This window comes from Populus alba, chromosome 1, assembly GCF_005239225.2.
Source record: "Populus alba chromosome 1, ASM523922v2, whole genome shotgun sequence".
Classification (NCBI taxonomy): Eukaryota; Viridiplantae; Streptophyta; class Magnoliopsida; order Malpighiales; family Salicaceae; genus Populus; species Populus alba.
In genome coordinates, this window is record NC_133284.1 from 30,771,112 (window position 1) to 30,797,920 (window position 26,809).

The 26,809-nt window shown below is 35.6% G+C and overlaps 1 protein-coding gene, 2 non-coding genes and 1 pseudogene across 5 annotated transcripts; 2 read left to right on the plus strand and 2 right to left on the minus strand.

Moving 5' to 3' along the window:
- Positions 1–466: 466 nt before the first annotated feature.
- LOC118047022 (structural maintenance of chromosomes protein 5) lies at positions 467–14,879 on the minus strand. Of its 3 annotated transcripts, XM_035056160.2 has the most exons (30): positions 14,608–14,877; positions 13,880–14,057; positions 13,644–13,797; positions 12,914–12,987; positions 12,218–12,367; positions 12,019–12,123; positions 11,801–11,946; positions 10,292–10,403; positions 10,029–10,184; positions 9,688–9,809; positions 9,453–9,597; positions 9,300–9,365; positions 8,073–8,201; positions 7,893–7,991; positions 7,562–7,727; positions 7,295–7,440; positions 7,054–7,117; positions 6,846–6,970; positions 6,671–6,748; positions 6,167–6,239; positions 5,699–5,802; positions 4,098–4,214; positions 3,933–4,010; positions 2,765–2,864; positions 2,624–2,678; positions 2,149–2,197; positions 1,984–2,071; positions 1,820–1,892; positions 1,076–1,179; positions 467–953 (listed from the first exon to the last, which is right to left on the minus strand). In XM_035056160.2, exons 1-30 carry the CDS (start codon positions 14,661–14,663, stop codon positions 892–894), a joined length of 3,174 nt encoding a protein of 1,057 aa, XP_034912051.1. In that variant the 5' UTR covers positions 14,664–14,877; the 3' UTR covers positions 467–891. The 3 variants fall into 3 exon arrangements, with proteins under 3 accessions (XP_034912051.1, XP_073263319.1, XP_073263320.1); XM_073407218.1 differs by lacking the exon at positions 467–953 and having other exon boundaries at positions 1,810–1,892; positions 14,608–14,878; XM_073407219.1 differs by lacking the exons at positions 467–953; positions 1,076–1,179; positions 1,820–1,892; ... (2 more) ...; positions 2,624–2,678; positions 2,765–2,864 and having other exon boundaries at positions 3,944–4,018; positions 14,608–14,879.
- Positions 14,880–17,471: 2,592 nt separating this feature from the next.
- TRNAG-UCC (transfer RNA glycine (anticodon UCC)) lies at positions 17,472–17,543 on the plus strand. Its single transcript has one exon. It is a non-coding gene; the product is annotated as a tRNA-Gly (tRNA).
- A 408-nt stretch (positions 17,544–17,951) lies between these two features.
- On the plus strand, positions 17,952–21,470 carry LOC118047023 (receptor-like protein EIX1; annotated as a pseudogene).
- A 5,265-nt stretch (positions 21,471–26,735) lies between these two features.
- Positions 26,736–26,809, minus strand: TRNAR-UCG (transfer RNA arginine (anticodon UCG)). Its single transcript has one exon. It is a non-coding gene; the product is annotated as a tRNA-Arg (tRNA).

The window sequence follows — 26,809 nt, forward strand, 5'->3', positions numbered from 1 at the left end:
CTTTCGGCTCTCACCAGGCATTTTAATTTGCAATTTTTTGTTGGGGGACGATGGTTAAGCATTTAAACCACTGTATTCTGCTTGTGGCTGGATTTCTTGAATGCTGTAGCTGTTCCTGATGAGAACGCTAATTAACAATCTCCTCATATCCTAAAAAATTCATGGTCTCTTTCCATGTTCTGTAAGCAACTGATTATGGGTATTGAAGGACGGTGAGTAAATTCTCAAATTTTAAATGATCAGAAGTACAAAAGATATCAACAGCAGCATTTTCATGTGTTGGGCAAACAAGCAAAAGCAAGTGACATGTGAACAATGATTTGAGTGCGGTTTGTACTTTTTTGATCGTTTTGATGTGCTGATATCAAAAATAATTTTTAAAAAATAAAAAAATATTATTGGCATGCTTTTCGGCACGAAAAGCTATTTGAAAAGCAACCGCTACCACACTCCCAAACACCCTCAATTTAGAATACCAAGGATGTTTAAATACATAACATCTGATTTGCTCAATTTAATATATTTACAGGATCCGGGGAAGAGGTTTTTGATCACAAGGGAACCGTCCATGAAATTCTCAAATGAGTGAGCTCTCAAAGCACAAGCAGGCTATTAATCTACTATTGACATCACTTGAGAAAATCTTCAAATCAACCAGCCATTCATCCCTGCTTCGGATGAAAAATGTATCCGCAAAATGAAAATAAAACTATTTACTGCAAAGGACACTAGGTGATAAATTATACAGCCATATTCAAGGAAGTTTTCAAGCTTTCCACAAAACCGGCTGACGAGGGGTAAAACGCTGCTTGCATTTATTTGAAGATGGAGACTCAACAGGACGTTAGTAATCAAGGATTCCATGGTGGCGTCTTTGTTAGAACTGACATTTCAGCATCGACTTTCTCCCAAAAGCCCTGTGACAGCCCCCCAACATTCTCCACTGCTCCATGCTGAAATAACAAAAGTATAACTTACCACTTGGAAAAGTTTATAAAAAAGATGTTTAACTTCCAACAGCCCATATCATAACAATATATAAATAAATAACAAAAAAACTTAAACTAACACTAACCTTTGGAAGGCTGCTCAATCCAAGGTCCATTCATTATATTAAGAATGCTACATGCCTCGCTGTATTCCAAATTAGGTAGTAACTTTGGGGTGAGTAAGAAACACCTATAGAAGATCCATACAAGTATATGATTTCAGTTACCGTTTTTCATTTGTTGCAGGAAAGTGGAAGAGAAGCCAATCACAATTGCACAAAAATTGGAAATATATATGTGCAGGGTAATCCCAATATGAATCACTCTACTTCCATCAGAAAAAGCCTCAGGACCTCATTTGGTTCCACTAAAAGAGGGTAACATTGTAATGCTATTACAACTCGGGACTTTCCAACAATTAGTTGGAGCATTTACTGTTTGCGAAATAAAAGGCACCCTGTGCTCCAGAATAACCACTGCAGATGGCATACAAAATCAAGAGTATAAAGCCTACAAAAACAAGCCCACTAGCATGTATATATTAATGTCTAAGGACGGTATTTGCATGTAATATGCGTTTGAGCACACAAAGGGCACACGACTACAAAGCATGAACTCGGTCAAAACTGAAAACTGCCTGCACATTGTTAGTAAAAATTGTTATTAAAACACCTGCCAGATATTTCACTAAACCCTTTTCATTGAGTTTGCCAAAAATCCTACAACCCCGATAGAGACAGTTTAAACTTCCTGTCAAGGAAAATGTGTGCAAGATAGAGATAATAAGTTGAAGATTCAAATTGTACGGTGAGATAGATACTTATTCTTACTGTGGTGTGTTTGGTTGGCTTGCAGCTCTCACTAGTTGCTGAAACATCTTTCTTTCGTTTGTGGGGTCCATTCCTGAAAAGGAAAAGGGAAAGGAAAAATATCAAACAGCACCATCTGTATCTTATTTAACCATTAAGTAATTAAGCTTTTAGTGGCATCTAACCTTGATTTATCTCATCAACTACCCTAAACGGGCAGTTTGTGAGGTCTTGAAGTGAAACAAGATACAGAATGGTTGAAACTGAACGCTCCTATTAAAAAAAATCAAGACATAGTAAAGACACTGTATTTGCAACAATGAAAACGGAATTTCATGTCAGGTAAATACCCCTCCAGATTGATGATGAGCACTAAGAACTTGAAGTTGTCCTGCTTCTCTGAGGACCATAACAAGAAACCAAATAAGTTGTGAACCAAAGCAGTCCAATGCATAGTTTAAAACTACAGATTTGAACATTTAGCTCAAAAAATCAATATCATGGAACTTAATTTATAATCACTCATAGGCCTCATAAACAAAATCCAGAAGAAGACCGTCTCCCAAGGAGCATGACATAAAAGAGGAAGGTGAGAGACTGAGTTGGCTCTCAGCATTAGGTCCAATGGTTGTTGCATAACCATTATTCACGAAAAGGAGAATTTCAAACCAAAGTTGTTTTTGCAGCTCCAGTTCCAATCAAAATTTGGTAAAAGAGGTTAGCAATTCTCAACAAGCAAAGACTTATGCTTCACCAATTTAAATACCTCTTAGACACACCAAACTGGATATGCTAAAACAAATAGAAGGTTAAGACTGCAGTCACCTGAACTTCACTTTTATCAATATTCCAAATTGATCAAAGTCATTGTCATGCTCATCTACAAAGAACACTAAATCAAATGAGCAAGTGATATTTGGTAATATATTATGTACTCAATTGTAATTAGAAGACCATAATAATTACCCAATGAAACTTCTCCTGCAACTGCCATCTCCTGGAAGTTATGGCTGAAAGTTTCATTAATCTGAGTAACAAGGCTTCTCAATGTTGGAAGCCAACTCTCCTGCATATTAACCAAGGAACAACTTTTAGGGGGGACAAGAGAATACAATTCTACACATTAATCTAAATAAATAATCAGCAACAGAGAGAAATACTAAAAAGATGCAAGTTGAATTAATATACACAAAAGTATGAATTATGTCAAACTTAAATACAGTTTATCTGCTCTGTCTATTCATTTGCTTGGCTGAAATAAATACAATAAACTAAGAAGTTAAAAGAAATACTTGGCTCAAGCTCCTCGAATCGCATCCCCATAATTTATCTCAATTTTTATCTAGTTGCTGTTTCAATTTCATACAACCAACATGGTCCCCAATTATACTTGTTACTATTTTTGCTAAGTGCACCAATTGTAGTTGGATCGTACAGCAAGATGCTACAGTTCTATCAAGCTTCAGCGACAAGGATTACTGCCTGGAGGGGAGAGTGAATATTCAAATTATCCCAAAAATAATCTCTATTCAATATCCTGCTTTAGTAAGTTTCTCAAATTAGAATCTACAGATGCAAACTAAATAAACATACTTTCAAGAATCACAAAGCCAAATTGAATCAAAGTCTGGGTAGCAACAGATCTGAATTTTGGAATATGAAGCAACGGAAGAACTATAAAATACCAAATCTGAGCTTTCTTTTCTCCAGCATGATCTATTAACACTACTCATGTACATGGATTTCTAGTAAAGTCAGTTTCCAAGATACTCCTGGTTTCCAATGTTTTCCCAGTGCTACATGAACCTCAACTAAAACAGGTTTGTGTTACAAATTAACCTGAATAGATGCTGACAACATAATTCAAAAAAAAAAAAAAAAAACCTAGAACAAAATAAGAAAACTCCAACTCTACACTAAAATCAACTAAATGATTCCCAAAAATAGTCACTTTTGAAGCTTTCATCACTCATCTCATTATTTGCATTCCACTGTTCTATTTTAAATCTCAATCACATCCTACATACATGATTTGTAGCCGTGGACAATCCCAGAATTTCTGAAATGCAATCCAGCAAAATGACAGTTATATATATATGCCAGTTGTGTGGCAAAGCAACGAAACATCTCTTACCTTCAAGGCATCTATTTCAGCTAAACACTTTTTTAGTTCTTCTTTATCAGCTTCAAGTTTTTTGGTAATGGCTTCTATCTGCAGTGCTTGTAATGGTAAATGAAGTTTCAAAGCAAGAACTATAAATGATATAAAAAACAAATAATCTCAACTCTCAAGCATTACCTTTCCCTGACGGTGTTCATATTCTTCCACCACATTCTGGTTCAGGGAAAGAGTGGAATTGGCTTGAGATAAAGTATCATGAATAGCAGCCTCCAATTCCTCAATAGTCGTTGGCATCTGCATGTGAGCATGTAAATGAGTCATCACTCATCATATTCACAAGATAAAAAAGCATCACCCATCATATCCATAAGACAAAAAATCCACGAGTGTAAACAGTAAATGAAAATATTCACAAGACAGCATAAGAGTTTAAAGCATCAAATAAGCATATATCCACGTGACAAATAAGAGTATATATCACCAAATAAGAACAATTCTAATTCATGCTCTGAGTCAAACAAAGCTGACAAGAACACAAAATGTTGTAATTGGAAAATTCCTGTGTACAAATAGATTTGTCATTTGTGAGTTAACATGCTACTCCAGCTGCAGAGGCAAGCCTTGTTAAGTCAAAGGATTTGAGCAGCACAGAAGACATGAAGACTCAACAGTCTTCCAATAAGAAAGAACACAGTTGCAAATGCATCAAAGCAGGATTAAGTTCATAATACAGAAAAGTAGAAGGCATGATCTTAATCGCTTAAAAAAATCATTCTAAAATGGAAGTATCTTTTTTGTTCTTCCGCGGTCAATTCTTAAGAAATACATGTTAATATTTCAACTGCATCTAGTGTTATGTACTTCAGCAAGAGCATTTTAAGAAGGCAGGCCACTCATGCTGCCCATATAATTAAACAAGTAGAGGAAAGTTCAATGTAAACCGTCAGAGCTTCCATATGGTATTCTGACTAAATTAATAGGACCCATGCCGCTGAAGGTTCACTTTGGGAGAGTTCAATCACTTAATTGTGAAACACTTATTCCAAGATAAGGCCCATGTTGCAACATCTCACTCACCTTAGATCAAGTAGTGTTTGATTAACCTAATCACTGTTTTTGACAGTGCAATTTCATACATCTTAAGCTGTCTAAGAAGATAGCCACCCACCTCCAGGGAGTTAGCACTTAGCAGTTAGTAAGGCGGGGGATGGTCGGTCTTGTAAATTGCAATGAGGTACAGCAGCTCAAGCCGAATGCTATATACCACTTATGATTCTGAGCCAGGAACCACATTCATGTTATTGCAAAAGCCACGTTTAACAATGTTTGGTTCAAGCAGAATCAATGTCCAAATAAATGATCATTCAAGCCAAAGAAAGGTTTAAAACATTCTAACCAATTACATTACCATTTTTATAAATTAAACAAGGATGAGTAGCACTATCATCAAACATAAGGCTAAAGCTGTTTAGAGAAAACTCGTCTTTAAACAGTTCATCTAATCAAATTTGAATTCATTCATTCTAGAATCCAGATCATTATTTGACAAAACATTGCAGGCAGAGTATAAAAGTAAATACAAAAGTTCGTACAAAAAATGGTTTAAAAAATGTTGTGGAGTGGTTCTTTTATCCTCAGACATGCTTCCATAAACAGCAACTTATGGAAGCCAAGAGTTGCATTTATTATGTACCAAACACTCTCTTTAACACTTTAGATCATGTAAATTAACAATCCTCAGATTAAAAATCTAAATTCCAGTCATGATACTAACAAACCTCAAGAAAAGCCTTCTCGAGTTCTGGAGTGATGATAGCAATTGATTCTGCATGTCTTTTAGCAGCCAAGAGTTGCTGTCGATGATCCTCTGTTTCCTTCTTGCCTTGTCACAAAGAAAGTGAAAAGTCGGAAATATTGTAAATAATTTCTTTAGGCCATACTCAAATATTCATTGAAATTTCCTCATTGATAGAAAATAAAGAATGAAATGATTAGTGAATTCAATGTTCATACTTGATAATAAAAGAGTGCATGGTAATAGGAAGAGGGGATGCCTGAAAAGGATAGGGATAAGCAATTGCTATAATCATGTGGCAAATTATCAGATATGCTATCCCATTTTCAAGTGCATGGAACACAGACACAAGTATGTGGTGTTAAATTGTCGTTTCTGCAAGAGCTAAAAAGTTTGAAAATTTCCAGCAACAGCACAAATCAGAACCATGCCCAGAAAACCAGTAACTCACAATACTCCAATTGGCATGCTACTTGTTGAGCAAATTTTGCAGGCTGCTTCAGACCGTGTTCCAGTTCTCTAATCTATGACATTGTGCAACAAGAAAAATATCAAAAAATTAAAATAAAGACAGTATATTATGTCTTCTCGAATGAGCAATATTTTCTAAAACAAACATAAAGGTAAAACATGACAATTAAATGCAGAGACATCCTGCCTACAAACACTTTTCTTGATGCAGAAGACAATTAGCTTTTGGACCTCCCTAACTAATTGAAAATCCACAAAAAAAAAAAAAAATCTCTTGCAAATATCAAGGTGGTTTGGAATCACAAACATCAAACAGATAACATGATCCACTAGCCATACGAGAATTTACAGTGCATTAAGAAACATTCAAAAAGATGGTGGCAGGAAACTATTATATCCTCTGCAGTTCAGTAATCCTTGGTATTCAATGATAACTTTTGAGAGAAGATAATTAATCCAATAACAACTTGACCAATGTAAATACCTTCGCATCAAACTCAATGGAGGTCATGTGTTTTTCAGCAAAATTCCATTTGTAAGCAACAGCCTCGACGAGTAAATTCTGTCAAATGTTGCAAAACATTTTGTCAAGGTAAAGAAAAAACTGGAGGGGATCAACTCTTCATATGCACATCTGCCTGATTCAAAACCAATTTCACCTTAATATCAATTGCACATTGCAACCGCCGAGTGTTAAGGTTTGCAGCCTCATCAATCAGTTTTGCCATAACAGCATCCTGGTCATCCTCCCTCAGCAATGACTCTAGTTTCCTTTTCCTTTGATCTAAACCACAGAAATATTTCATTTACTGTCACTACGACAGAAAAGGTACAGTTGGTAGCAATAAGTAAATCCGTTCTACTTACCAACACGGTTCTCCATTTCACGCCGTTTTCGCATCTCCAATGTCACATTGCTGACAATCTCCTCCTACAGATTACATTACGAAAGAATATTTTACAGACTGGAAAACTAAATTTGTCTGCTAGACAACAGTGGTTACTTATCCCATATATCAAGTTAAGTGGTATGCATGAAAATACAATACAAGAAATCAGGGTTCAGCATATAGCATAAGAACAGGTTCTTGCATCCTTTTCAGCATACCCGCTGTTTATGAAGTTTAGCCTCTTCTTCATCTATGGATCTTTGCTCAGTCATCAGCAATTTTAAATCCTCCTCTAAAGCACAAACAGTTTCTTCCAGCTCCTCTTTCCTGCATCTCAGCCTTTCAATTTCCCCAACATCTGAACCTATAATTTCAAAACCAAAAGTGGTAGTTCAGAGTATTGAAATAAATGTCTACAAAAAAATTGAAAAAATTAAGTGTTTGAAAAATATGTTGATTCAGAAAATCATTTGTAAGAAGCATACCACAGAGAAGAAGACGTGAGCGATCAACTGGATCAACACTTCCTGATACATGACCACCATATCTAGAAACAGACCACCGGTAGTGATTTTCAGGAGTCCAAAAATCTAAAACTCGCAACTTTGCCACCTCAGAAGCCTTCTGATCAGTTTCCTTCGACCCAATATACTGACAGAAACAGACAAGTGTGAAACATGCATAAATATCACACACATACAATATATTTAAGCTGTACGACAAAAAGAATATCTGCTAAGTCTTCACTAACACAAGGTAACATCCTCTCAGAGAGCAACCACCAAACAACTAGTAAATCAAGTTTAGAGAGCATACAGAATGTTCCAGCCCAAACTGGCTGATCAAAACCTCCTTAACAGCATCAGGAGCTTCAAAAACTTGGTCGAGCCGTGAATAGATGCCAAGCTCACGCATCTGTCCGATACAGAGACAAAAAACCACAGTAAGCTAAGCTACTTCAAAGGAACATGTAATTGAGGAAAATGTGACAGATACCTCATTGGAAATGAAAAAAGGCTCCTTATGACGATATTTATCTCCCACATAGTTTAAAATCGGCACATCAAATGACTTCAGGTTTCTTACCAAAAAGTCCCGGTCACGAGGATCTTGGGTTATGAAAGACTGCAAAACAAGCAAAATTGACCACCAATGTGATAAATAGAATTCTACCGTTTTTGCAAATGGCCAAATAGATACATGCTGGAAATATGTTGAGAAAGCATTCTGCTGAATGAATGCTGAAAAAAAGGTACCAGATATACATCAAAGATGGCCCACAAAACAAAAGGATGACAAAAACTCTCAATGAAATTCAACATATCGAAATGCTAACCCAACACTAAAGAAACAGTGAGAAAATGAGTAGAATAAAATTAGAGTTCATACAGATATATAGATATGGTTATACATTCTGCCACCTCTACAACTTTCTGTGATTCTCCCAAGCATGACTACAACAAATTTGAGATGCAGACCAAAATACTCCATCAGAAGTCACATTTACATTTAACTCTCATGCATGAGTTTCTTCTTGGATCAACTCAATCATAAACTTGAGAATAATCTTCCTTTGTAAAAAACCTTTAGCTATTTGCTCTAGGTCAAATTTAGATAAACAGGCATCACATATTCATGTCCCCTCACCAAACCTTCATCTCTCATTTTTAAACTCATCTGGCTACACCCTGGTCTGCCCTTTATTTAGCAAGGAGTAATTCAGGAAACAACTTCATATCTCTAGGCAGCAAGCACTTCAAATCTTTTATTTCCTCTAAAAGTATCACAGAATTGTTCCTACCGAGTTATTTGCCTATACATGTAAAAAATGTGCAAGGGAAATGCTTGGTAACTCCCTCATAATGAATTTGTTCAAGATTAAATTTTTAGTCCATTCACCTCTGATTCGTTCCTCCACTTCATCACATAATCTTATTCAATTTTGTAAAATCAGTGTAAGTCAGCATCCCCTTTCCCTACATACTTGCACCAAAACACTTTCACATTTTCCATCTGCATTCATCTCATGCAACGAGGCTCTCAAAAGAAGCAATAGATAATCCAGGTGCAGGCATGGGTGTAGGATACAAGACAAAGCAAGCATACTGCACTAAAGTAAGAATCAAAAGAACTTCTTAACACAGATTTTTTTTTTCATTTTCTGATGTTAAGACAAACAAAATTTAAAAACAAAACTATGGAAAACCCATGACTTGAAAGTACCTTCCAGATATAATATGGGACATGACCTTCCAAGTAGTCAGCATGATCCCGATTAGAGACATTAACCTGGGTTTGCAATCCCAATGAAATTATGGTACTGTAAGTAGGAACATTTGTAATTACAAGCTTTTACAGCCCAAATTCAAAAAATACCTCAAGCAAAACAGGCCCATAGACCTCCTTATTCAATTCCTGACGATGTTCTCGTAGCCAATGATAAGCCTCAAATATCTTTTCAGCTCCAGAATTTCTTAATGCTTGTAAGAGCTTATTGTTTTTATTTTCCATATCCTTCAGCCTGCAAAAGGGTATTCAAATGTGCTAAATGAATGTCATTTAATTAAAATATAGGCCCATGAATGAATTCCATCATTGATTCAAACGCCACCTGTCAACACAATGCCTCAGTGCTATGTTCTTTTGATTTAAAACTTTCTCCTTGTCCTGCTTCTGAATTCTTTTTTGATTTGCAGAGACTTTTAGATCAGAAATCTGAGAACGTAATTTATCCTGGAAAATATGGAAAAAAGCCAATTTAAAAAAGATGTAGAACATATGTTTACATAACAAAATAGGTGGATTCGTAACCTCTAAAGGGCAGTTCATGGTGAAAACTTCAGATTCCATATGTTTTGAGTAAAAAAATGCCAGTATCAAGTTACCATATTGACCTGGTACACTGAGTACCACCAGAAGAAGATGCCAGTTCCAGCTAAAAAGTATACTTACAAGCACATCTTTTGGAGGTTCATGGACAGGCAAATTTCGAAGTTCTGCTTCAGCAATCGCAAGATCCTCTTTAGCTTTTATGATTCTTTGTTGGCGTGATTCTTCTTCCTTCTTCAAGTCTCCCATTTCCTTGTATTTTCCACGAATTTGCACCCCCTGTAAGTGTAAATAGACATTACATGCAATGAGAGGTTAAGGAGTTTGTGCAACCAGAAACTAGGACTACAGCATAGCACAAGGACACAATAAGAAGTTTATCATACCAAACTGCTTTCCTTCTCCAGTAACTCCATACGTCGCTTAGCATTTTCCTTTATGAGATTGCTTAATCTTTTACATTTAGCATCCATTTGGGGTTTTTCAAGCTTTTGTTTTCTGCAATAAATTTGTTTTACTAAAGGTAAATTTAAAAAATTAATACGGGTAATTTGCCCCAGGTGGCATACAGAAAACAAACAAATGAGAGAAGCCATTCAGCCTTGCCAACATTTTTAGAGTATAAATACCATAACAACAAAGAATCTCCGCATGCTCATAAATAATCACTTTTAGAAAATTAGACAGAAAAGGAGTTCACATTTTTCTGAAAAATAAGTGAAGATCTCACAAAAGATTGAAAACAACACTAACAGTACAGATATTCAGCTTGAAGTCAAGCAGTATATGATTTTACAAACTGGAGTTTGAATGCTCTTACTACAACCCTCCAACCATTTCTTGCAACATATAGCAAGAAATGAAAACAATAATGACAGTACTGCCATCCAAGTTGAAGTCTATTCAATGGATGCTTACACAAACCATAGCGCAGATGCCTTCACAATGACCTCAAATCCTGCTGGAGCTGTCATTGCCAATCTCAATGATAGATTCAATTTCTACCAATGCTTCTTGCATGCATTCAGAAATATATATCATGTGACCACGTCAAGAATCAAGGTTATGGCTGCCACTACAACATGGGATGGCGCAACCATCAAAAAGGTTAATTTTATGTGCTTTTATTTAATTTTTCAAGTCAGGGTCAAGTCTAACTTTAAAACCTTGGGGTACATTTCAGTATTTAAAATTTTCTGCGAATTTTATAGGTTTAGGTTTATTTTAGCAGTAATAAAATATTAATCTTTTTTGTTTAGGACTATACTATTCTAAATACATATAACAGTAATTTCTTATTTCGAAATCTGTTAAGCCCTTAGTGGACTACAAGTAGTAAAACTTTTAGTATAGCTATATACTTTTTCAACAAGGGAGAAGCTATTTTGAGATACTTTACAAAATTTTGCTCTTCAAATTTATAGTTTTAAAAAGTATGCTCTGCAGTTGTTTGGGGCAGTGAATTTTAGGTTTGACCCCTAAGAAGGTGTGATTCTTAGATAAAAGAACTTTACAGGACTCAAAATTTAGAAGTCTTGCATAACAGAAAGGCAGCTAAAGGTTGAGCCCAAACTGGTGACCTTTGAAATGAACCTCAACATACATGACATCTTGCAAGCTTTTGCATTTCCAGAATCAGTGTTTACTTGCAATCACGAGGAAAAAAAATTCTCACTTGAACAAATAATAGATTCAGTTTGTCTACCGGCATGAAATATTTAACCTTGCCTTCTTCAACCATTAAAGCATGATATGATTATCAGTATTAGACATACTGGGCATTAGACTTTCAACAGTTTGATAGCAATCCACACTAGGCATGCCAGCACCACAAATCACTCAATCAATGTTTCCAAACCATTATGTATATTGGCAAAAGGAATAGAACATCATACTCGATAGGTTCTCTCAAGTTATTCAAAGTTTTTGCAGCTTCCTCCAGCTTCTGTTTTACGTCCTTTTCTGCCTCTTTAGCTTTCAAATAGTCAGCCTTTATCGCATCATACTTCAGCCATGGCAATTTCTTTTTCATGGATTCAGCCTACAGATTCACCATTAAGATGTTAGACTAGCTTCAAAAAAAAAAAAAAATTCAATCAACCTAAATAATTACCTTCTTTAGAAGCACTTCCCTTTGTCTGACACGCTCCACGTCTTTTTCAAGCTCAGCATTAAGAGCTTTCAGCTGATTCAATGTTTCCCCATTCCTCTTAACAGCCTAATACAGAATAGATAACGTGTTCAGGAGGATTTCATGAGCCTCCCAAGATCAACAGTATTATTTCAGGGAGAATGATGGATTTACACCTCACCATTTCAATAGTCTTCAGTTCACGACTTTTATCAACAAGAGCACGGTGTTGGATTGGAAGTTGAGGATCACCGACAGCCTTTTCAGTCTCTTCTAGAAGTTGCACAGGAGATAACTTTGCAAATTCACATACCCTATCTTGTGGCAAGAACTGCAAAGCTCATGCCAATACCAAATGAAAAGAAAGGGTGAAAGATTGAAAAAAGAGGAAAAAATATTGAAAAAGACCATATTCAAATACACACATCGGCAACATATCACAAGCAATAGAGATGTTAGAACCTATTTGAGACGAAAGGAAAAGGTTGAGGGGGAACTGGGAAGGGAAGACAGCATAAAGGTTTCTGAAATAACTTGTATCGGTCGTTCTTCACCCATGCTTGAGTTTCAGATTTTGTTTATTTTTTCAGCAGCTGTAGTGTATGAGACTTGTGGCATTCAATTTGAAATTAATTAAAAACTAGCAAGCTATAAAAATTCACTGGCTGTCTAAGAGTCCAGTTTTCAAGCATTCAGCAGCTTCAACACTTGTAGGATGCCAAGCAATGAGCTCAAATACAACAAGAAGATCATTCTTCCACATGAAGGGAAAAAGTTAAATATCTACGGGCATACGACTATTGAAAGGAAATGCATGCCATGAAGTCATATTAAGGATGAGATGAACAGTGTGTCAGTTGCAAGTCCTGGAACTTACTTGAGTCAAATTGTTGACTTGGATGTTGAATTGTTGCATGATTTCAATGACCTCTTTCTTAGATGCCACTTTTCCTGAAATAAATGTACCATGAGTGAACAATAGCTCAACATCTCTTCGCAAATTAAAATGGAATAACATCTAGACAACTCCTTTCTGTATCTATTAAGATCATTCTTTCTTATTCTAATAAAGCCTTTTGGAAGAAGACAGAAATAGACACTCTTATAAGTTTCCTTCTTTACTAGCATTTGAAATAATATATATGTCTGGAAACAACAGAATATGGAGGAAGTTTCAATTACATGTATTCATGTGTTTATACCAAGTGAAAGAGATGTCTCATGAAAAAATTAAAGGCAGAGCACCAACCACAATTGTGAACTGGAAATATAGAATAGTTAAATGATGAAAGAAACCAGAAACCTGCAGTTATGCATAAAGTGGAACAGAAAGATTCAACATGTCATCCAGATAATATTTATTTATAAGGAACTTCAAGTAAGAATATGTTTGTGTTAAGATTAAGACCCTTCGGGGGGAAAAAGAGCCAAATTGATTTCAAATGAGACAGATAAAAACATCTCACGTCTTGCAAGGAATGGCTGTTATTCATCTCTAACAGTCCTTCCCAACTTGAATGAACATGAGCATGAAAATTTTCAATTATTGGGACAACTTTCAGAGCATGAAATGGGATGCTAAGCAATTTCAAGTATGGAGATCTAACCATTGAACAACCACTCGGACTTGTTATGTGCGTCAATTCTGCGAATTATGGTAATCTTCTCATCTTTTGTACTTCCTCTCAAGGATATTTTGATGTGCCCAGACTCCTCCCCGCGCTTCACATATGCCCCAATACTCGTTGCCCTCCCAAGCAGCTGCAGAAATAAAGTGCCCAAACTGTTTAAAATTATAATCACATATAACTCAAATGAGGAATCTCAGTAGACTGCAACCAACCTGAGGCTCACCACCAAGTCCAAGTGCAATGGCACACACAATTGAGCTCTTACCCGACCCATTTGGTCCAATTACAAGGTTCAGGCGTGATCCAGGTTTGCAAACCAAACAATCATAAGTCATGAAGTTACGAAGTTCAATTTCAATTATGTTTCCAGGCATGTAATCATCTTCTCCTCTGGAAAAAAAAAAAGGAAAAAATTAGCCATTGCCAAAATTGACACGAAATTTTGGAAAAGTTTGGAAGTTCCATTTTTCCAAATCATGCCAGCTTAATCCAAACATAAAATTAATCTTGTGAGCACACAAACATGCTATTGGCAGGGGCTCTTTCTTGGTCTGGGTATTGAATATATTAGTGCTGTAGCTTAACCTCGAGAACAATTTTCTAAAGGGTTTGCTTAGGTAACTCATAAAATCAAAACACAGTTAACTACAATTTCAATTATAGAAAGCAAAGTAATAACATAATTTCCAATAAGTCATTCAATTACATTGCATAATTTTCTTTACAAGTACAAAAAATTCAAATTTATTTTCAATCACAGTCAATTTAATTCCTTTCCCCCCGCATTTCTCAATAACCAAACAAAAAAAGCCGAAATCCTAATTTTGAAAAGCCAGAGACAACGCAAACACAATAAAACATGAACATAATTCCCCAAGGCATACAATACGGAATTAAATAAGGTGGTGGAAATCGTAAAAGATTGGAATTTGTGACTGACCTGGAGGTTTTGGCGCGTTTTGAGGGAGGTTCCTCCCTAGTTGAAGGCCGTTTCATAGTTATAGCGTTGTCGTTGTGTTGGATTTAGGGATGTATTGGAATTGAAATCTCTGTGAAGCCCTGATTTGGTTGAGATTGAAGCCTTGAAGGCATGAGATTGGAGGTTAGGGTTTCGTTGAGAAAGTCGGGAAGAGAAAATTGGCGCGAAAAAAAGAGGACAAAGCCACTGGTGAGGAGTGAGAGAGGGTGGTATTTACGGCTATTGGCTCGTGGCTAGTTGGCATGACATGTGAAATTCACTTCACACTTTTTTTCTTTTCTAGTTAAGGATTAAATTAACTTTAGTTGTATATCCATACTGTAGTTTAATTATAAAATTATAATAAAGTTGAATTAATTTATTATTAAAACTACAATATTAATATTTATCATGATTTTATAATTTAATTGTAATTCAAGTAGAAAGTTTAAACTAACTTGATAGAAAAGGAAAAAAGTGAATAGTGAATCTCACACATAATCAACTTAAAATTTAAAGTTTGAATTTAAATAAAATAATTAAAAGGATCACATCGTTAAAATTAAGGTAGATAGAAGTTTGCTGGGGGCAGGGGTACAACCACTATTTCATTAAATTTTGGTTTTATTTTGCTTTAAATGTTTTATTTTAAAAAAAAATATGGTTTTTTATTGTTTCAAAAGTTGATATTAAATGTGAGTTTTAAGATATAAAAAAATTTATTTTTATATATTTTAAAGTAAAAATTATTTTTAAAAAATAACTATGGACAAACTTGAAAAATTGTTCAAACTAAATGGCTATTTTAATTTTGGTTTCAAATAATTTTTGTATTGGTTTTTTAAACTATTTAGGAACGCCGTGCAAACCGCGCTCCCCAAACATTTTAATTTTTTTTGCTAAAAATTAATTGTTTTTTTTGCTTTTTAAATTATGTTGATGCGCTAATTTTAAAAAATAAAAAAATATTATTTTAATATGTTTCAGTACAAAAAGTATTTTGAAAAAACAATTATAACTACACTCTCAAACATCTTCCTAAGCGTTAAAAATTCTAAATTAAATCTCTATCCAAGTTATTTTTTTTTTTTAAAAAAAAAAGTATAATAACAATAATATTCTTATAGTATATAAATATTGTGAATATAGTAGTTTAATTATTTGTAAATTATATGTTCAAGTCATGAAAATAACAAATTTATTTACATCTATACACCCTAATGAATAAAAACTAGTAACTTATTTCTGAAAATAAATGATTTTATATGCTGAAATTAACTCCTCCACCACAAAAACAACTAAGTTTTTTCCTTGTTCTTTGTATCTGGACGATCGAATGCTCAAATCCATAGGTTTTATTATTCTTGAAATTATATGTCAACCACAAAGTATTCCAATGATCACCTTGCAGACTACGAATGAATACACTCTATCAATTCATGGCTAAGTTTAACTTGATACAGGCGCTTGGAGCATCCATTCAAGTATTGGTTTGAAATTTGATGATCATCTCATTAACGAAGAGTGTTTTTTTTACAGCAGTCGAGCAACCAAAGAAATGACACTGATTTGTAGACATTTAATGTTATCTATTTATGGACCCTGTCTGTCTTCTTCTACCTCATGCTACTGACGGGCCTCTGAGTCTGATGGCTGGTTTTTTTAGCGGTTGCTATTGGAACTATGGCGGTGACCACATCAGACAACAGATGGCAAATTGACAACGGTATTGGCCACCATTAACGATGAAAACTATGAAGCGATGAACATGAAACATCAGGCTGTTTTAATATGTTTATGCTCTTTCGTCAAATCAGCTCACTGTAGTTTTCATAATCTTCTTGTTTCATGAGTCTGTGCTGCACAGAGATGGTTAATATCTGGTTGCTTCTACTTTCACTGAGCATGAGTATACCATAGCCAGAGGCCATTTGGTCGGTTCTTCTTCCAAGTAATATCCAGGAACTTCAATGGGTTATTGGTTTATTTGGCAATGAGAGATTTGATCCACAAAGAGGATATAAGCTATCAACATATGTTTACCGGTGGATCAAATCGTCTCTGGTTCCATTGACTCAGGCAAAGAGACCCCGCTCTATTTAATGAATCTGACTAGTTCTTGCCAATAACCACTACAGCTGAACTAGCAAGTAACGTAAATTGATGCCTTGCAACTTTAGGTGTGCTATAATGTGTCACTTCTCCCCATTGCTGTGGGTTGTAGCTCATAGAGTTATCTGATCTGTTTGAGTCTTGTGATGAAATTCCATGTTTCAAAAATATCCATTTTGCTTCCTGTTGTTTTACCGTAGATTAGTCTTATTTTGCTGGTGAGAAGCTGGACGATGGTGGCAGAAGTTTCAGGAGTTAACAATGACCTGAGTAACAAATTAAGGAGTTCACCGTCCTATGATGAGATTGCTGAAGCGCTGAACGTGAAAGGTTTTGAGAGGAGATCCCCCTTTTCACCGGATCAAGCAATATTGGGTCAAAATCGCATGACACTCCGGAGGTATGACTCCGGTCATTATGCTACAATGCAAGTCAGAATCATGAGTTGTTTTAGAACCAACTAGGCCGGAGTTCTCCCGTCTGTCCAAATCACGCCTTTTACGAGTCTGCTTGAATCAAAAGACAGATAAGCTGACGGATATTGTACTGAAAATTGAGGGAACACCGAATTTTGTAAGCAGAGACTTCCAAGCACACCTAACAGTCCTGACGCAGGTTTCCATGATTCGATCACGCCACATGCAGAAAGTCCGTCCCCCTTGGATTGACACTTCGCAGACAGATCGATCCAACTAAGTGTTTAATAAATATATACGTGAAAGAGTAAGCAGCGAGCGTTTGTAGTCCAACGGTTAGGATAATTGCCTTCCAAGCAATAGACCCGGGTTCGACTCCCGGCAGACGCAACCTCTTTTAGTTCATCCAGGCGTCATGGCTTTCTGATTTGATGGTACTTTTATATTTTCTTTTTCACATCTGAAATAATTTCCCATTTCAAAATCTGGCAAAACGTTGCAAACTTAACAAGATTTTTGACTTTCGCTTCTTGGCGCTTCTCTACCATAATATCTTTATTTATTTACACGTAATTCCAAGTCTTCAAGTGTATTGTTGCATTTTCGTATTAATTCTTTCCCTTTATTTTTCAAAACATCACAACAAATCTTGCTATAATGTCAAACAAGATTGGTTCTTTAACTTAGCCTGTGTTTTTTGCATTTTATAATAGCAACTGCCAGCTGCGTGCCTTGTATTTTCAATTGCCTTAACTTTCAAGTTTCAACTCCCCTACCCCAAAATTTTTATAGGCATGAACTCGATAAAATATTTGCAGCTCTTCGACTTTCTACACCTCTAAATTCCTGTATTTTCCTTCCTATCTTCTCCCATGAAAGTCAAACTTTGACTATGCTAAAGAAACTGGAGGCCACCTTTTATATAACAGTTTCTTGTATGCATTAATCCACAGCTTGAGATTTGAAAGTTAAGACTAATAATGGGGAAAGTTTCGATTCTTGGTTTGGTTCTTGCAGTTCTCGGTGTCCTAGCTGGAGAATTTGGTTGTAATGGAGACACCCTTTACATAAATTGTTCTCTATCTGACCTAGAAGTTCTTACAGACTTCAAACATGGACTTGAAGATCCTGAGAGCAGACTCTCGTCGTGGAAAGGGACAAACTGTTGTCAGTGGAGGGGAATCAGCTGTGACAATACTAATGGAGCTGTCATTTCCGTTGATCTCCACAACCCATATCCAGTAAGTTCTGCAGAATCTTCAAGCAGGTTTGGGTATTGGAACTTGAGTGGGGAGATTAGACCTTCATTGCTAAAACTCAAGTCGTTACAGCACTTAGATTTGAGTCTTAACACATTTAATAATATCCCAATTCCTACATTCTTAGGATCCATGAGAAGTTTGAGATATTTAAATCTGTCAGAGGCTGGGTTTAGTGGCCCAGTTCCTTTAAATTTAGGAAACCTTTCTAGCTTGGAGTTTCTTGATGTTTCTTCTCCATTTTCAGGTCTAGCTGTTAGTAGTCTAGAGTGGGTCAGGGGTCTTGTCTCACTGAAACATCTAGCCATAAATGGAGTTGACCTTTCCATGGTAGGATCCAATTGGCTTGGGGTATTAAACATGCTTCCACATCTGGCTGAAATTCATCTCTCAGATTGTGGTCTATCTGGTTCCGTTCTATCTCATAGCTCTGTCAATTTTACTTCTCTTTCTGTGATAGACCTTAGTCTGAACCACTTTGATTCAATTTTCCCTGACTGGCTCGTAAATATTAGCAGCCTATCCTACGTTGATTTAAGCATTTGTGGTTTGTATGGTAGGATACCCCTTGGTTTTAGTGAGCTACCAAATCTTCAGTTCTTGAGTCTTGCTATGAACGGTAATCTTTCTGCAAGTTGCTCTCAGTTGTTTCAAGGAAGCTGGAAAAAAATAGAGGTTCTCAGTTTGGCTACAAATAAACTGCACGGTAAACTTCCCTCTTCCATAGGAAATATGTCATCTCTCACAAACTTTGATTTATTTTCCAATTCTGTCGAGGGTGGGATTCCTAGCTCTATTGGCAAACTTTGCAACTTGAAATTTTTCGATTTATCTGGAAACAACTTGACAGGTAGTTTGCCTGAAGTCCTTGAAAGGACCAGTTGTGTTTCAAACAATCCCATGCCTAGTTTAATATACTTGAGAATAAGTGTCAATCATCTAGTGGGGAATTTGCCAGCTTGGTTAGGCGAGCTTGAAAATCTTGCAGAACTTACTCTGGACTATAACATGATTCAAGGGCCAATTCCTGCTTCTTTAGGCAACTTACATAACCTGACTAATTTGGGACTCGCCGGGAATCAACTAAATGGAAGTCTCCCTGATAGTTTTGGACAGCTTTCTCAATTGAGGAGCTTGGATGTCTCTTTTAATCATCTCTCAGGTTTTATCACTGAATTGCATTTCTCAAGGCTTCATAAACTAAAGTTCTTGCATTTGTCTTCCAATTCATTCAGTTTCAATGTCAGCTCCAATTGGATACCTCCATTTCATCTCCAAAATCTTGATCTTGGTTCCTGTTATTTGGGTCCTTCTTTTCCAGATTGGCTTAGAACTCAGAAAGAAGTAGGATTTCTAGATTTCTCGAACGCTAGCATCTCAGATACTATACCCAACTGGTTTTGGGAAATATCCTCCAACCTATCACTGCTAAATGTTTCTTTCAATCAATGTAGCCAGGGCCTTCTCCAAATCCATAAGTGTAGCTCCATATGCAGATGTAGATTTCAGCTCCAACCTTTTGGAAGGACCTCTTCCACTTCCCACTGTGGGGATTGATTCGCTAGACCTCTCTAATAATCACTTTTCAGGTCCTATTCCACAAAACATAACAGAATCCATGCCAGACCTGATCTTTCTTTCTCTTTCGAATAACCAATTGACAGGAGATATCCCAGCTTCAATAGGAGATTTGTTGATTCTTCAAGTCATTGACCTCTCAAACAACAGCTTAGAAGGAAACATCCCTTCAAGTATAGGGAATTCTTCTTTGTTAAAGGCTCTAGACCTTAGTCACAACAATCTGTCCGGGGTGATTCCAGAACTCTTAGGTCAATTGAATCAGCTTCAGTCAATTCACCTGAGCAACAATAATCTCACAGGAAAACTTCCATTGTCTTTGCAAAATTTATCGAGCTTGGAAACATTGGATCTCGGAAACAACAGACTATCAGGTAAAATTCCACTGTGGATTGGAGGTGGCTTTCCACAACTTAGAATACTCAGCCTAAGGTCAAATGCATTTTCTGGTGAAATTCCATCCAACCTGGCAAACTTGAGCTCGCTGCAAGTCCTTGACCTCGCGGATAACAAGTTGACAGGTGCCATTCCAGAAACTTTGGGCGATTTTAAAGCCATGTCGAAGGAGCAATACGTAAACCAATATCTACTCTATGGGAAATACAGGGGTCTGTACTATGGAGAGAGATTTGTGATGAACATAAAAGGTGGTTCTCAAAAATACACCAAAACTCTTTCCCTAGTCACTAGCATAGACCTTTCCATCAACAGCTTAAATGGAGAATTCCCTGATCAAATCACAAAGTTGGTTGGTTTAGTGACTTTGAACTTGTCAAAAAACCAAGTCAGCGGCCATGTTCCTGATAACATTTCAAGCTTGCGCCAACTATCATCTCTTGACCTCTCAAGTAACAGACTTTCAGGTGCAATTCCTTCCAGCTTGCCAGCATTATCATTTTTAAGCTACCTGAACCTGTCCAACAATAATTTATCTGGCACGATCCCGTATAGAGGGCAGATGACAACTTTTGAAGCATCCTCTTTTTCTGGGAATCCCGGTCTTTGCGGACCTCCACTGGTCCTCCAGTGCCAAGGTGATGATTCAGGTAAAGGAGGGACTAGTACTATAGAAGACAGTGATGATGGCTTCATTGACAGGTGGTTTTACTTGAGTATTGGACTGGGATTTGCAGCTGGTATTCTGGTTCCTATGCTTGTATTTGCAATCAAGAAACCATGGAGAGTTTCCTACTTTGGTTTTGTGGACAAAATCGTTGACCGAGCATTGTGAGTTCAAGACTATACTATACAGCTATACATACAAGAAATCAACAGAGCCGCAAAGCACACTCTTCTCCGTTTTCATTTTAACTTGCATGTACAAATCGTAGATGTCATGTTGATTGCTGTTTTTGTGTTGTGTAAGGAATTTGTGAGAAAGGACGTTGCTTCTGTTTTGAGATTACTTTACTTGTTTACTGATTTCCTGAAATCTGCATGCCTGTGATGTTGACAAAATCTACATAACTTATCAAAGGCTCCACGCTAATGCAGTGCTTAGAAATGCGTGAACTGATGAAAGTAAAAATATTTGATTTTTTTTTCCTGACATTTTTATAGCATGTACTGGTTTTTATGTATTATTAGGATTAAATATAATATCTTGAGTTAAGTTAAATAATGTTTAGTTAGTGTTTCGGTATAAGAAAAATATAAATAATAGAAATAAAAATATATTTGGTTATAAAAAACAGTAATATGATATAAAAATAAATATATTTTTTAACTAATTTTAAAGTGAATTTATGTAGTTTTGAAAATAAAAATACAAAGAGTATATGTCTTTAAAAATAATATTTGTTATTTTTTATTCATAAAATATTTTTGAAAAAACTCATAATTCTAAACTTATCCAACTAAAATATATAAAGATAAAAATAACTATTATCAAGGTTTTAAACTCATAGATGACTCGGGATAAGAACTAACTAAAACAAAAAAAAAAAATCTATTTTTTTAATATTTAAATTTAATAATAATACATATTAATAATAAAATATTTATTTTTAATATTTTATTATTTCTCGTATACTATTAATCAACTAAAACACAAAAGCAATCATTCTCTTTGTGTAAAAGAAATGCTAGGTTGAAATTCAATGAATACACTTGAATTTCCGCTCAAGTAAATCCAATAGTAGTTTTTTTATTAGATATTTCATAAGAAGATATTATCGAATTAACTTATATATCAAATAGAGATTTCTAGCTGGTGCTCTCATTTGTGCGCTTAAACAAGCAATCAGGAGAGCTTGAATGATGCCTGCTGTATTTTTATTTTTGTGGATAAAATCAATGACTGATTTGTTGGTGAGGAACATAACAGCTGTGCAAAAAGAAATTAGCAAAGCTGTGCCAATGAACCCTTTGTTCCCAACGCAGAAACGAAGAGCAACAGGCCCACCATGTAGGCTGAAACCAAAATAAGGCCCAAGCTCAACAAGAAAGAGCAGATGGGCAGCGAGTCCCCATAAGAATCACCGTCCTTGCAAGATCGGTATTTTGGAGGATTTTGGATTCAGAAAGTTCACACGACAGAAAATGTCTTCTTTTCTCCCACAGGACGTGTTGACAGACATCCTTGCAAGATTGCTGTTCAAGAAAATATTGCAATGCAGGTGCGTTTCAAAAACATGGTACTCTTTAATATCTAGCACTACTTTCGCCACTCATCACCTCAACAAAACCACCAAGACCAAGAACAATGACATCCTTCTATTTAGGTATTGCCCTGGGGAATCAAATGGGGAAATAGAGCATTATTTCTTATACCCAGATGAGGGTTTTCCTGATAACCATCTAGAGGAACTTGATTGCCCATTTAAAAGCACATGGTTTGGCTTCAGTAATATAGTTGGTTCATGTGATGGAGTAGTTTGTCTACTTGATCGTGGTTTTGTTGATAATGATAGGGCTGCTCTTTGGAATCCCAGTATTAGAAAGACTGTAAGTATTCCTAGGCCAAATGTTACTTTCACGTCACATGGATCCTTTGTGAACTCTCTCGGGTTTGGGTTTGATTCCGTCAGTAATGACTATAAGTTGGTGAGAGTAGTCTATTTGCAAGATTGTAGTTTTGGCTTTGATGAGGTTCCTCCATTGGTTGAGGTTTACACAATGAGAAGAGGGTGTTGGCGAATGATTACCAATGATCTGAAGTATGTTATCAGAGGGAGCAATCAGCATGTGCTTTTTTGAATGGAGCTTGTCATTGGTTTGGATATAATTCAGTGGAGAGGGATGAGCCACGCCATGCAGCTGTGGCCTTTAATTTGGGGGATGAGGTATTTGTGCAAATGGCAGTTCCGGATTGTTTGCTATGGGATCATTTTATCGATGTATCTTTTACAGTCCTTGATGGAATGCTATCATTGGTTCCATGTAAGAAATGGCTATGGGGGGTGACTCCTACTTCTGTCTGGGTAATGAAAGAGTATGGTGTTGGGGAATCTTGGACCAAGCTTTTCAATATTGAAAATTTGGAAGGGATAGAAAGGGTAGTTGCATTTAGAGAAAATAATGAGGTTCTGGTGGCTAGGGAATATGGCGAGCTGATTTCATATGACCCAAATACCAATAATTGGGATTGTAAACTATTTGGTGATGCAGACTCATTCTATTTGGATACTTTTGTGGAAAGTCTTGTTTTACTGAGTGAAGCAGATAGGGTCTTAGTTGAGAATACTTCTGGCAATGGAGAAGGAGAATATTAAAGGGGATAAAAACAGGGAGGGTCCTCTGATAGTGGAAGAAGAAAATGGTGCTTACTGTAGATGTCTCAGGTGATCATTTGAAGAAGCCAATGGAGCCTCAATGGACCATGAGGATGGCGCAGACAAGAAGTTTAAAGAGGTTTTGCTTTTGCTAGAAGGAGTTGTTGACGAAATTAGTAATTATGTTTGGGTTGTCTATGGTAACCTGTTGAGTTCATGTTGCTTTCAGAAAAAAAAAAAATTGAAATTAATGGCTTTCAAAAGTTTTGTACATCCAGTCATTCCATGCTTTGATGGTCACCATGACCATTGAAGCATGCTCATGGAGAACTTCTTGAGGTCCAAAGAATATTGGACGGTTGTTGTTTCTAGAGTAGCAGAACCAACAGCAGGTGATGTGCTGACATATGCACACACGACAGAACTTGAAGGGCTGAAGTTAAAGGATCTTAAAGCAAATACTTATCTCTTATCTCTTCCAAGTTATTGATCACTCAATCTTGGAGACCATTCTTTGCTTTGCAGAGACACGGCCAAGCATATTTGGGATTCCATGAAGAAGAAGTACCAAGGTATAGCAAGGGCTAAGAGGTAGCAACTTCAAGCACTTCGTTCGGAGTTTGAAATGCTTTGAATGAAGTCAGAAGAATCAGTTACAACTTATTTTTAAAGAACGATGGCAATAGTTAACAAGATGCGAATCCATGGCGACAAGATAGAGGATGTTCTCATTGTTGAGAAGATTTTTCGATCCTTGACACCAAAATTTATTTTTGTTGTATGTGTTATAGAAGAAGCTAATGATGTTGGTTTACTGTCAATTGATGAATTACAAAGTTCTTTGATAGTTCATGAGCAAAAAATTAACCAACAGCTAAAAAAAAAAAAAAACAAGCATTGAAGGCCTAATCAAAAAATCACTTTGCACCCAGTAGAGCTAATTGAGGACGAGGAAGAGACGTATGTTTATCAATTCACTGGTGTGTTTATCAATCAGAAAAAGTATGCGTCAGAGGTGTTGCAACAATTTAGAATTGATAGAAGCAATTTAGTTCATAATCTTATTCTTCCGGGTTGTAAGCTCGTGAATGATGAATGTGGAATTAAAGTAGACAAGACTCATTTTAAACAGATGGTGGATGGTTTTATGTAACTCACTGCTACACGACCAGATATGATGTTTATAGTCAGTCTTATAAGTAGATATATATAGAATCCTACTGAGTTTCATTTGCAGATAGCAAAAAGAGTAATGAGATATTTGAAAGGAACACTTGATTTTTGAATTTTTTATAAGAAGGGAGGAAATAATGAACTTGTTGCCTACACAGATAGTGATTATGCTGGAGATTTGAGAGATAGGAAAAACACTTCATGCTATGTATTTTTATTGAGTTCAGGAATAGTATCTTGGCTATAAAAAAACAATCAATAGTAAGTCTATCTACCACTGAGGTTGAATTTATTGTTGCAGCTTCGTGTGCTTGTCAAACAATATGGTTGAAAAGGGTACTGGAAAAGCTGGGACTGAATCAAGACAAAACAACTATTATTCATTGTGATAGTAGTTTCGCAATCAAGCTTTCAAAAAATATAGTAATGCATGGTCGTAGTACGCATATAGACGTTCGTTTTCATTTTCTTCGAGAGCTTACTAAAACTGGTACTGTGGAATTAATTTATTGCAACACACAAGATCAATTAGTTGATATAATAACAAAGTCATTCAAGCTAGATGTTTTCTTGAAGCTGCGAGCATCATTAGGTGTTTGTTCTGAAAATGATTTGATTTGTTACTGCTTAGTCTAATAAATCCCTCTTATGAAGGGTGTTGTTATTTAATTGATTTAGTCTTACCATGTTTTTAGGAGTTGTTAAATGTAGGTTGCATTTTTCTTGTTCAGTTTGTTATGTAAGGCTATTTAAATAGCCAAAATCATTCGAAAATCAATAATACAATTCAGTTTTCTCTTTCTTATATTTCCTAGTATTTATCAATTAAAATGTGTGAACATTCTTTTATATAGTTATTCTATTCTAATAATAAATAAAATATAAAAATTATATTTCAAAATTCAATCCAAACCAAATTGATGTGTGTGTGCATATTTATGCTCCCCCCCCCCACAATGTATATATAATATTTATAATCTTATTATTTAATATATGTATATATACTTCAAATATATATTATTTGTTTATTTTATGTTAAATAATAATAGGCATTCAAAATTTGATAAAAAAGATATGATATTTTTATAATAAAATAACGATACCGTAAAAATTAGATTAATAGATATTTAATATCTATATTTTTTACATGATAGCATATAAAAATTGTAAAAACTAGAGTAATGGATATTCATTATTATCCTTAGCTAAAACTCAAAACTTATCAGTTGAAGTATTTTATTTTAAATGATAATGGATGATAAATAATAAATACTGTTTACATGTTTTGTTAGTTAGAATATTCTAAAAAATGGCATTGGTTTGTTTTATGATTGTTATCAAAATTGCAATTAATATTGCAAACTGTTTTTTTTTTTTTCCAGAACCATCTATTTCGATAATAAGGCAACATGTCTTTTTAAGCTGATGTCGATGACGCGACTATTGTAAAAATTAAGCGCACCAGAAAAGTGCTGAAGTCAGCAAATAAATAAGTGTCAAATATTTTTTTTTAATTGTGGATATCTAATATTACATAAATATGTGCTATCAAATTTTTTGTATTTATGAATCTCTCTATTTCTACTTTTTTGGGTTTGCGGCTTAAATAAAAAGTTGGTAACATTTTAATTTTTTATATCAATTTAATATATTGATGTTAATAAAAAATTTAAAACATTTTTTTTTTTTAAAAAAAAAACAGTAAAATAATCTTAAACACCCCCAGCAGAAACTCTGGGAATCGAGCTCACTTTTCTTTTCTGGAATCGACCATTCTAAGTTTGAAGGAGAAGGGCTGTCTGAAACAACTCAAAATTCGAGCTAATTAACAAAAAAACTATAATTAAAAAGTACATCTACGACCACAGTGGGAGTCGAACCCACGACCTTTTGATCCGAAGTCAAACGCGCTAATCCACTGCGCTATGCGGTC

What these genes read in the sequence shown, in the direction of transcription:
- LOC118047022 (XM_035056160.2), bottom strand. Translation starts at nt 14,663, where the DNA reads ATGAAACGGCCTTCAACTAGGGAGGAACCTCCCTCAAAACGCGCCAAA. An exon ending in TGGAGAAGGAAAGCAGTTTG is followed by an intron (nt 10,185 to 10,291) that starts GTATGATAAACT and finishes TTACACTTACAG; the next exon opens with GGGGTGCAAATTCGTGGAAA. An exon ending in TCGAGAAGGCTTTTCTTGAG is followed by an intron (nt 4,215 to 5,698) that starts GTTTGTTAGTAT and finishes GCTCACATGCAG; the next exon opens with ATGCCAACGACTATTGAGGA.